We start from the raw sequence: 12,050 nt of genomic DNA, 5'->3' as shown, positions 1-12,050 counted from the left end.
TGTATGCAGCACTGGATTGTAATAAATCTTGTGACGTTGCAGAAGCTTATTGAAACAATGCCACAGTGAATGAGTGACGCAATCAAGGCTAAAGGTGGTCCAACAAACAATTGGGGTGCATGACCTTTTTTTTTTTGGTGGCAATGTATTTAAACACAACAGATTGCAGGTCTGCACCAACAGCCCAAAAAGAACTGTAAAAATGATAGAAGTGATACTGTACTTCCCAGGGCGAGGGAGTACTTATTGGTTTTTGTGACACAGTGAATTAAGAGTTGATAATTTAATAACACTGAAATCCCATTTCATTTTTTAAGGAGCTGTCGGCTCCCACTGGACTATATATTTGCATTAGCATGGACAAGGGACCAGAGTTCATTATGCAAATGAGACCTTGCTAATTGATTAGTTCATTATGCAAATGACACTCTACTAATTGACTCTTTGTACTGATCAATCATGTATTTGGTGTCCTGGAGGAGTCCGTTCTCACTCAGAGAGAAATTTCATTAGGTTGAGCTGATGAGTCGTAATAACTTTATGCTGAAGGCTGTCATTTCCAACCCTGGAGGATCCACTCATCCTAAATATTATGGTCTGTTCCCAGACCTCCATCATATACAGGTTACGCATTCAGAACTGTATAATTCCACACATCCACATGACATTAGAGTGGGCGATAGGGCTCTAAAATATCACAATATTTCAGGGTATTTTTGCGATAACGATATAGGAAAACTAAAATAATTCATTAATTTCAGGAATTAAGTATATTAGTATAACAGTATAATCAGAATGTGGCAAAATAAATAATATAGCATAAAATAATATAACGCAGCAAATAATATTGCAGAATATTTAGTGCATGCATACGAACTGCAAACTAAAACAATTATACAATAAACACACCTAAAGCTTCACAGTAAATAATAGACTAATTTTAAGACAGAACAGCCCTATTATCACGATATGGATTTTTAATATCATGATATTTCTGTCACGATATATTGTATACGATATAATATTGCCCACCCCTACATGACATCACCCCTCTTATTCTACTTATTTTCCAATTCTCTGGAGACCGGTGCTGATGGTTTTTGTAATGTCCACTGAGCTCTCTCTTCCTAGTTTTTGGACAGATTGTTCTTGCAGACAGCGTGATCATGTCCTGCATTAACCTCTCATCCACAAGAGGAACACATGAGCTCCTTCTCTGGTTTTCTTTGGGTACTGCACTAATGGACAACAAATCCCTAACTGATTCACTGTTTCTTTTCCAATAGAAATAAACACAGACCTCACTAGGCAAAGTTTAAATAGTAAATACGAACAAAGGGAAAAGTGAGGTTTACATTTTATCATTAAAACTATGTGACATTTTTAATTTTAGACAAAAAATAGAAATAGACCATCATGCCACAGAGTTATAAGAGGAAGACAGGCCAGACTTCTACTCCTCTAGAGGACATGGACAGAGCAGAGGTCGAGATGGGGAAGTCCATTTTCAATTTTTTGACAGAATATGACCGAAATGACTAGGAATAAAAGCTTTTTATATTGACTCCAACTAAAGTCAAAAAGTTTTTCCCTTTCCTGTAAAGTTTATGCATGCCTGTGACAATATGCATTATGTAAATAAAATCAGTTAATGAGCTGTTCCACTGAAGTTCGCTATCAGGTAAATAACTGATTAATCAAACACTTTTCTATATCAGGGTTTCATCAGTACAGCCAAAAAAAAGAAATGAAATCTAATGAACTTTTATAAAGCAATTTATAGCTCGTTCTACTGTGTAAAGAATCCCATTGGTACCAGTTACAGCATATGTTCATGTCTCTTGCATCATCCTCTCACGGTCTAACTGTATTTCACACAGACACGCTAAAAACAGACTTTAGTGGCGGATTTTAGAGCACAGTGGCACATTTTTACTTACATTCCATGTGGAAAAGGGGAACCAACTGGCAGAAAATGGGAAGGGATTACATGGAGGAAGAGGAGGAGGGTGCATAAGTTTGACTGTAATGTTGCTTGGACCGTACATTCAAACACAGACTCAAACAGTCCTGTCACAGACTCTCGTACTCACTTTCTCACACAAACACACACACACACACACGCTCGTAAAAGGACGTCACAGAACATCACCACACGTCACAACTTTCCCAGTCCTACATGGAAATGCAGTTAATGCGTTCTTGATGTTTTTTTCTTTTTTATATATGTAGTTGTCGCCTTAAAAGCACTCGAGGAAAAACAATACAACAGAGACCTCTTGCCTTAGCTTCATCATATCCTCCGAAAGGCGGTTCTATATACTGCACATTTCACAAACAGGTCTAGCACAAGTATCCAGCTGCATCCACTCTGGGTGCTAATAATGACAACATTTTAAGAAAGAAAAGCATGACAGTAGAATGCCTTCATTTAAATAAAAAAAAAAAACAAGCCATCTATTCAAGTTATAGTTTTTTTTTTAACCATTCGACAACAAAAAGAAAACAAACAAACAAACAAACAAAGAAAACCACCACTGGATATGATGAAGCAAAACAACTATGTGAACAATTAAACAACATCAAGGAGAAGGAAACAAAATCTCTCAGTTAATCTTGTTTAACTGTGAAACTGTAACACTTTAGAAAGGTAAAGATTCAGTGTGAACAATGCTTTTGGAGCAGCCAGTCGGAACTCTGCGTCTGTCTTTTCTCTAGTGTTTTCTGTTTTCTAAACAGCACAGCTGATCCTGTTTTTAGACGGTGCTATCCAGACTTTTTGCCATGGTGCTCGAGTTAACCGGTTTGATCAATGAGTCGCCCTCCAAGTCTTGTTTGCCACACCTGCAAGAGAGATTATAAAAAGTGAAATAAATGTCATGATTTCACAACAAAAGAATAAGTCACCCATATTCCATATATCAAGTGTGTCTACAGATTTTGATTCAAACCTGGAACCTAGGGGGGTGTGACGAGATCTCGTGGTACAAGCTCTTGTGAGATTAAAACGAGACGATACTTTTTGTCAAGCTTCAAGCTGTCTCAATGTTGCTGTCTATTTTTAAGTCAAAAGTCTGTCTGTATTTTGGCTTCCCAGTGAAAACAATAAACGGTAACAGTAATTTGTGAGAGAAACTGTTGAGTTTGCATTGTGTGATTTAGTCGGATTTGATTTTTTAAGTCTTCTTTAAAATATTTTAAAATCTCGTCTCGTCTCGTTCTCGTTAACCCAGTATTGTGTCTCTTCTCCTCTCATGAAATGAGAATCTTGTCACACCCCGACTGCAACCATTATAATTTGTACCTTTTATACAAGTGGAGTCAGGTGTGCTCCTCTGTCAATCCTGCAGTCCTATCAACTCAGTGTAAACTAATACCCTCAGCTTTACACTAACTATACAGCACTGTGCGGAGCTTAAAGGTACATAACCACAGTAACTAAAACAATTTATCTCAGCAGTAAAAGTGTATTTGCTTGTAATTGCTCCACATCACATTCATTCAGAGTGACTAACATAAATTTAGTATAAATTAACAAAAAAAAAATTAATAAAGAAGTTTAGATTTGGGAGCTAGTCTAAAGAAGTTGGGAAGACTAGTTTAGTTTAGTTCCAGATTTCCCCTGGACGTCCCCATGCATCCAGTGTGTGGATGTGTTCAATTCCATCAGCAAGCTTATCCTGATTTAACATCTATTAGTACTGATTTACTGATTTAGCAAACCAAGTGCTGATATGAGAACCACCACTTTTTATATAAAGGCTATTTGTACATATCCTATATTAGTACTGAGTTTGACCAACCACTACAGCACTACAGCAAATGTAGCAAATTAATACAGCAATCAACAGAAACTGGACTGAAGCTTGTTTTTAACTATTTTCAATACAAATATGATTCTACTAACCCAGAGATCGGTCCATTGGTTGGGCGATCATTGGACTGCTGGTCCAGCTCTGAAAGCAACTTCAGTATATTGAAGGCAGCCTGTGAATAAAAGGCACCGACATTACAGTACACTGTTTTCAGGTATTTACATGATAATTATATCACATTACATACTGATGTCATACTCACCATATCATGACAGGACTCCACATCCTTGCCAATGCCGTGGCTTATCAGCGGTGGCTGAGAGGAGCAGTTGATCAGAGACACAAACTCATTCTTGTTGTTTTTGGGAAAATCTTTGTATTCAACCTGTGATGAGAGAAGAATAGAAGACTGATGATCTCTAAACAAGCTGGTGTGTGAAGGTTTGTGAGGGTTTGTAAGGGGTTGCTGTCTGTCCATCTTGACTGCGTACCTGTAGACCTTGCACAGAAGCCAGGTAGCCGAGCTGTTCAGATGGTCTAGTGAGGGGCCCGTTGGGTCTCTGAGACAGATTTTTGCTTCCCTTCAGTACGCCTTCAGCAGTAGCGGACGTACCACCGTACAACAGCTCATTGGCAATCATTGCGGTCATTGAGGTCTTGGCCTGGTTAGGACGGCCATAGTCCTTGGCATGGGGTCCCTGGCTGGCGCCGACCGCTTGTGCTACCTCAGGCACCATGGGTAAAATGCCAGCAGGGAGCTGCTGGTGGCTGAGGAAGGGCAGGCGGAAGTCTTCCTCCTTTGGGACTACAGAAGAGAAGTTTACATTTTTATAAATAGGCTTTATCTTACACCTTTTTTTGCAACTCACCCAATATTATGACTGGCAACTGCATAATCAGTGTTGGATGGTAACATTTAACCTTCCTATTATGTTCATTTGTCAGGAACAACAATGGTGTTCTGGGGTTAATTGTACCCAGTGCATGCTAAATTATTCAAAAGATGCCTGATACAAAAAAAAAATCCTAACAAGTCATGTAAATATTTAATTATTAACTCCATTACTAATTATTCTATCAATATTTAGTGCAATGGTGTTTCTTACCTCTAACAGGTAATGGTTCAATTAGGATAATTCACTTGTTTTTCACAAAATAAAAAACATGTTCAAACATTACTTTTGAAATACCAACATATAAAACACAACAGTTTTACATAACATTGAAACATAACACTGCAATGTTGTTTTAGTTTTCGGGGTGGTTGCAAATATGTGAGATGAACCATTTTCATATTATATGTTGATCACACTAATTAAGACAAGCAGAATAAGTTTCATATAAAAAATACTTTTAACTCTTTTTTCAAGAGCTACAAACTTTAAAACAATTTAACCCTTAACATAATAGGAGGGTTAACCTTATGTTACAAATGTATCTAATGTTGTTTTAACTTTTATTATGTATACCATTTTCTAATACATACCAAGACCCCCCTCCTCCCCAGATCCCGGCTCAAAAAAGGTCACTTTACGTCCATCTCCAGGTTTCTTTAGAGGTGGCTGTACAAAGCATAAAAGGAAAACAACTTAAAAAAAATCCTTAAAACACTTCACAATAACCGAAGATTACAGGCTGAGGTTCCACCCTGTACTAGATGCAAAGGTGAGTCTAATGCTCTATCCGGATGGAATTAGTTTCATAGGGGGTCCTGGGGTAATTTTTGTCTGTGATTTTATTCCCGTCTGGAAGAACAATGCATGTGACCTTCTTAGACGTCCTCTGAGAGAATTACAGGCTGAATTTTCAACAGATTTTCGCTGAACTTCGTGGTTCTCAGGTAATTTTAGTCCCTTCCGGAAGCACATCTCTGAGTTTCGTGACCTCATGTTTAATAAAATGTCCACTGCCACACGCCATAATTACACTTTAGGGCGTGCATTTCCACAGAAATACGCATAAACACAACAGCAAATGGAAATGGAGGAGCAACTGAACGCAATGTCACGTGACCGAGAAAGCCTAGAAACTCACTGCTCCCCCTGTTTTTTTCAATTGCAGTCCGGATGCAAGAGTTTTATCACTTAGTAGAAGTGTGAAATATTTTTCACAGACGTCCCCCTGAGAAACTAATTCCATCCAGATAGAGCTTAAGAGGAACCTATAACCATAAATAATAACTCTATATATGGAGACAAACAATGACCACTGAACCTTTTCATCAGTTTTCAGTGCCGGTTTGGGAGGCTGAGGCTGAGGCACTTTGAAGCCCAGGAGTTCCAGCATCTTCTCCGCAGCATTCCGTTTTGCCACCTTTTTACTGGGACCCATACCCTCTGCAGTCTGACCAGCGACTGACACCTGAAAGACAAAGCATATACAGTATACTTGTATATCTAAAATGCATTCACTATATAAATAACGATCAGAAAGAATTTTCTTTTACCTGCATGACGAACTCTCTACGTCGGGGCAGTCCCCTCTCTGTAACCAGGCTGTACTCTGGCTCCTTCTCCTTCTTAGCTTGCTGGATCTGAGCCAGTCTGCTGATTGGGTTTATGCCTTGTCCATATTCTGGACTGGTCTGCAGCTGAACATAAAAAGTGTAGTTATTTACAATTAAACAGAAAAAACACAAAATCAAAGGCAGCTTTTTTCTATCAGGTAACACTGTTCTTACAGTTCCCTTTACTTGTCTTGTCAATCATTAAACAAACCCTCACCTTTATAATGGATTTGGTTTTCTTTTTAATGCGCTGGGGCATCTTGTCTGTAACAGGCAGCTGTGGCAGCTTCCGCAGCTCCTCCAACACAGCAATGGCGGCCAACTTCTTAGCAATCTTTTTGCTCTTGCCCTCCCCGTCTCCTGTGAACTCTCCCACCATCACTTTCACCACAAAGCTCTTCATATGAGGAGGTCCGGCCTCTTTCAGCACCTGAACAGAAAGATTGGGTTAGCACTGGATCGTGTCTTCTAGACATGGATCTATCTAGTGTGATCCACTACTGCATAAAAAGAAGTCAATAACAGCAAACCTAGATTCAGATATCATTTTTATAATTGTAATCATTTATGTACAAACTAAAAGGCACACATACCTCAAAGTTCACAGGCATGTTCCGTTTCAGTGCAATCTCGAACACTTGGCTAATCTCAGATTTGTTGAGGTTTTCTTCTTCTGGTTCTTCATTCATCTAAGGGCAAAACAGGATTAACCACTTACAGTATTATAGTATAAACATGGTTGATTCTTGCTGCTTGGTATTCCCATTTATTGATGACAAGCATTTGGGCTAAACTAAATTTTACTTGTAACTTGATGTACAAGCCAATTTACAAGTGTGGATTTACACTGGGCACAATTTGACAGATAGAAAAATGCCAATAATGACCCACCTCTTCCAGCTGCTGGAGCAGCGGCTCTTTCTGCAAAGTTTTTATAGCTTTAGCAGCAGCATCATGTTTAGCAGCCTGCCGTGTGCGGCCCTTCCCATGAAACTGCTGCCCTCCAATAGACAGCTCCATATGATAAAGCATTGGCCCCACTGGAGGAAACGGGTAGTAATACCTAACAAAGTAAAATCCAGAAATCATAAGAAGGCCCATGACAAAGGTTTGCACTCAGAATTATCATTTTGTTTCAATAAATCGATTGAGACAGATAACAAGAGTACATAGTATGAAGAGTAGATAAAACAGAGTTCTTGCAGTATTTATTTTAAAAGTCAAATTTAATGCTTTTGAAGGCCTTTTTAAGACCGATAATTATAATTTTAGGCCCAAAAATATAGACATAAGTTTTAATGTTTGCTAGCTCTCCGCTTAAATGAGTTCTCTCCCTGGTAATGTTAGCTAACTTGCTGCTAATGTTAGCAAGCTCTCCAGTAACCATAGTTCTCTCCCAGCTAATGTTTGCTAACTCGCCACTAATGTTAGCTAGCACATTTACAGTAAATTTAAGACAATTTAAGGCCTTAATTACCCAGATTTTAATTTAAGACTTTTTAAGGACCCCCAGGAACCCTGTAAAAACATCCTGTTTCAAAAGAAAGAGTACATACTGTTGCATGGAGCGGGCATAAGGCCCTGGTGCTCTGATGTTGTAGTTGAATGCAGGTCTCATCCCTTGGTAGGGGTCTATAGGTTTGTACATTGGTTTCTTTCCCAACTTCATACAAAGTGCATTCAGCTCCACAGTGTGCGTCATGCTGTCTGCTATTAAGAAAAGGAAGTTAAAGTCAAAGTCATATTCTGGCCTTCACATAACATAAGCAGCATGCAATGTAAACCTCAAAAGAATTAAGTTGTACTGAAATAATGACAAGTTAAATCCAAACTAAAACAAGCCATCAGAACCAGTAAAGATTTTAAAAGTTTTATCAAAGAAAGGCTATTTAAAGCAAACATGCATTAGTTCTTCTGACTGAAGATGGTAAGGAAGCCACAGACTATAGAATTTGAATGTAACAGAACGTACACTCGCCCTTGTAGAACCCACCTGGGTTCCTGCCCTGATGGCGAGGTCCTCTGTTGCTGGGTTTGGGCAGCGACGTCTGGGCAAGAGCACAAGCTGCTGCAGAGTGTTGAGCTTTCTTTATGCTGGTCCCCTCTGCATCCCAGTGCTGCTCCCCCAGAGTTAACCGCACAGAGAATATCTAAAACAGAGGAGAGTCAGAGACAGAGAAAGACAAAAATGAGGGACATGAATGCAGAAATAATCTAAGCAAACAGAAGAGAAGTCTCAGGAACTGTATGTGTATGTGGTACCTTGGAGTGGGCTGGTCCTTGCTCGCTGAGAAGCTTATACTCAGGTTGGATCTTATTGTAACGGGCTAATTCATTCACTAAACACATGGGGGTCTTCTCTTTAGGGTTTGCCATGTTAGATACTGAAACAGAACAGAGTGGAAACAGTAATATTAGGCTACATTGTATTCTATAACTTCTGTATTTTTGAGAAGATCTGACCAACTCCCACATTCAGAACAGGTTCTGAGCCTAAAGTACACTAAAACCACATCTTTATAACGTAATTACTATATTTAGTCTTCTATATACATTTCACTCACCTGTAGGGTTACAGAAGGGCGTGGCTGAGGCTGAGGGCAAGGCGGAGCTTCGTAGTGGATGACTGGCACTCTCTGAAGGTAGGGAGCCAGAAGGAGAGGGAATGCTGAACCCAGGCTGGGGTGGGGTCAGTTGTACAGGGGCAGAACTGGCCATAGTGGTGGTGGTGGTGGGGGACTGGAACTGAACCTGGGACATTTTGACTGGATTGTGTGGATACAGAAGATGCTTTGCAGTCTTGTGGAGGGAGAAAAGCGCACAGGAGAGGTTGCAAGAATGTGCAAGGGAAAGGTGAATGCAGGTGTTTTAAATGGAAGGAGACTGCAAAGCTCTACCTGCAGGAAGTGAGGAATAAAAAAAATGTTAAAGGATGTTTAAATAATTCAACGTACAACAGCAATGAGATTCAAGTGTCCAGTAAATACACTCCGTACATGATGGAGATTAAGACCTTATTACCTAATGTAAATATAAAATAAAAAATCAAAGCATATCAATATGCATTTACATAACATTGAGAAGAATACGTCTGATGATAGGGATGGCAAACAAAAAGTAACTGCTCCTGTGCTTATTCGCCATCAAAGTCCTGATGTATTGACTGACCACCTTCTTGTTTATACACTCACTGCCCATTACAAGCTCTATTCATACAAGAACACTTTGTAGTTCTATAACTAATTACAGACTATATTTTAGCTGTCCATTGTAAAAGGAGTAAATCCATTTTAGTTTTTTTTGTTAGTTTACTACACAAATGGAACACACAAACTGTACTCTACAGTACTGTTGTCTAAATAATTATGGGTGGTGGAATATTCTTAGTCCAGCAGTGACAGTGAGGTGGTGAGGTGTTTATTTGATCCACTTAATTCAAAACAACACGAGTACAGTAGCTAGCTAGCTAGGTTAACACATAACCACCACGTCAGTATGACAATGAATCACTGTGTGCAATGCTGATGATGACCCACCACCAAACAATAGTTAAGTTAAGTAGCTTAGCTCTGTGTAGCCTAGCTGCTCTCTGGTGGTCTTTTTGGTGTCCTGTCTTGACCATGGAAGACCAGGGTAAAAGGATTAATGATGTGTCAGGCAGCTGACAACACAAGACAACAAAGTTATACAATGGGAATTAGACAGCTAAGCTAGTTGCTAGATAGCTAAATAGACAGCTCTGCAAAAAAAATTAAGAGATCACTTAAAACTGATGAGTTTATTTGATTTTACCAAACTGAAAACCCCTGAACTACAATCAAGATATCAAGTCCATATTCATAAGGTTGCAAGAGCTCAGAAACCAATATTCGGTGGAATAACCCTGGTTTTTTATTAGATTTTAAAGCATCTTGGCATGTTCTCCTCCATCAGTCTTACACACTGCTTTTTGATTACTTTATGCCACCTCTGGTGAAACAAAAAATCAAGCAGTTCAGCTTGGTTTGATGGCTGTGATCATCCATCTTCCTCTTGATTATATTACAGATGTTTTTAATTAAGTAAAATCAAGGGGAAAACATAATTAAGTAGTCTCTTTTTTTCCAGAGCTGTTATATAGCTCACTATAGTTTTAGCTTGCTAAAGAAAGGATAGGGGGCAAGTTAGTTAGTTAGATTAATGAATAAGTGTCAGGCAGCTGACAACACAGAACGACGGAGCTAATATACAATGAAAAATAGACAGCTAGGTTAGGTAACGTAAGCTAAATATATATAACGTTAGTTTTAACTTACTAAATCAAGGATAGGGGTCTAGTTAAGCTTGCAAACCTATTAATATGCTACAACTTGACAGATAACAATAGCTATCCTAGCTAGGTTACATTTACTTTAAACCTCAAGATACATACATATACTGTATTATTAATGTGTCAGCTGCCAGGAAAATAAAGTAAACCTAAATTAAAGCATTAGCCAGCCACTGTTACCGTGTAAACAGAGAGAACAGATGGAAATAGCTAACGTTAACTAGCTAAAGACTGGGTTAGCATGCTAGCTATTGTTACAGCTATGGCTAGGTTATCTAAGCTAACGTTAACTTGTTAGCCAGCTAAGACACAAAACAAGACTTCAGCCAAATGACAACTGCGTGTCTAAGACCTATAAAACGTCTCCATCACGCACAGTTAACGCATTATTATAGGTACAGGATTGTACAGTGTGGTATTTGCCGGTGGGGGCTTAAAAAAAGCAGGAGCTAGCTAACAGAGCTAGCGTTAGTTAACCTAGCGGCTCTGCTCCCTGCTCTGCAGCTCAGCGCCGCCACATTACCGCTCCTCACCTCGGGTTATATACTGCAGGTCCGCCCGGGAATTAGTCCATGAGTGACGCGGTTTGAGCTTTAGCACTGGCCTGCTTTAGATCCAGGTTTATGGGAGGCTTTTTGTGGGGGTTTCTGAATTAAAATGTAGGTGAGGTAGAGCGGAGAAGGTGGACAGGGCAAACACTAAAGAGAATTGCCTATTTTTCCGCCCACTTCCAGGATGTGACATCATGCGAGGCAGGTTTGAGAAGGGGGGAGACCACTTCAAAATGACCAGTTTCTCTTATTTTAATGTTTATAGCTAACGTTAAATGTTTGAGTAAAAAAAAAAAAAACATTGTGGTTTTATTCTATAAACTACAGACAACATTTCTCCCAAGTTCCAAGCAGAAATATTCATTTTAGAGCTTTTAGAGCAATTTGCAGAAAATGAGAAACAAATAATCTAAACAAACAAAAAATGCAAATAAAACAACCTCATATTCATTTAGAAACACTAACACTTATTGTTTAAGAGTTTAGAAATCAATATTTGGTGGAATAACCCAGATTTTTAATCACACCTTTCATGTCTTGGCATGCTCTCTCCACCAGACTTACACGCTGCCTTTGAGTGCAAAATGCAAAAAAAATCAAGCAGTTCAGCTTTGTTTAGTCGCTTGAGACCATCCATCTTTCTCTTGATAACATTCTAGAAGTAGTACTGTATTTATCAAAGGTAATGTATCTAAATGTGGAATCTAAAGTATAAAAAAAAAACATTCTGGTTTGTTTAACCCTTAATGTTTACAGGATGATTCCACATGTTACTGTACAGCTTTGGTGTCAAAACAATGTGTCCAAACTTTTGACTGGTACTGTTATATATCTATAGCTAAACCAGTACTTTTATACAATAACTTAAG

General features: G+C 38.9%; 1 protein-coding gene across 4 annotated transcripts; it reads right to left on the bottom strand.

Moving 5' to 3' along the window:
• Positions 1-1,758: 1,758 nt before the first annotated feature.
• On the bottom strand, positions 1,759-11,364 carry stau1 (staufen double-stranded RNA binding protein 1). Of its 4 annotated transcripts, none has more exons than XM_049479129.1 (15): positions 11,164-11,364; positions 8,886-9,218; positions 8,584-8,705; positions 8,294-8,471; positions 7,878-8,031; positions 7,213-7,384; positions 6,915-7,010; positions 6,539-6,751; positions 6,262-6,405; positions 6,030-6,176; positions 5,302-5,377; positions 4,307-4,620; positions 4,078-4,200; positions 3,908-3,987; positions 1,759-2,844 (listed from the first exon to the last, which is right to left on the bottom strand). In XM_049479129.1, the coding sequence occupies exons 2-15, from the start codon at positions 9,079-9,081 to the stop codon at positions 2,757-2,759; spliced, it is 2,103 nt and encodes a 700-aa protein (XP_049335086.1). In that variant the 5' UTR covers positions 9,082-9,218; positions 11,164-11,364; the 3' UTR covers positions 1,759-2,756. The 4 variants fall into 4 exon arrangements, with proteins under 4 accessions (XP_049335086.1, XP_049335087.1, XP_049335088.1 ...); XM_049479130.1 differs by having other exon boundaries at positions 7,878-8,028; XM_049479131.1 differs by having other exon boundaries at positions 8,315-8,471.
• Between the last annotated feature and the right edge of the window lie 686 nt (positions 11,365-12,050).

The sequence above is a fragment of the Astyanax mexicanus genome, chromosome 5, assembly GCF_023375975.1.
Source record: "Astyanax mexicanus isolate ESR-SI-001 chromosome 5, AstMex3_surface, whole genome shotgun sequence".
Lineage (NCBI taxonomy): Eukaryota > Metazoa > Chordata > Actinopteri > Characiformes > Acestrorhamphidae > Astyanax > Astyanax mexicanus.
The sequence above is the reverse complement of the archived record's forward strand: the minus strand, read 5'-3'. Positions and strand labels throughout refer to the sequence as shown.

What these genes read in the sequence shown, in the direction of transcription:
- stau1 (XM_049479129.1), bottom strand. Translation starts at nt 9,081, where the DNA reads ATGTCCCAGGTTCAGTTCCAGTCCCCCACCACCACCACCACTATGGCC. An exon ending in GCCCTTCTGTAACCCTACAG is followed by an intron (nt 8,706 to 8,885) that starts GTGAGTGAAATG and finishes GTTCTGTTTCAG; the next exon opens with TATCTAACATGGCAAACCCT. An exon ending in TGGGGAGGAGGGGGGTCTTG is followed by an intron (nt 4,621 to 5,301) that starts GTATGTATTAGA and finishes TCTCTTCTGTAG; the next exon opens with TCCCAAAGGAGGAAGACTTC.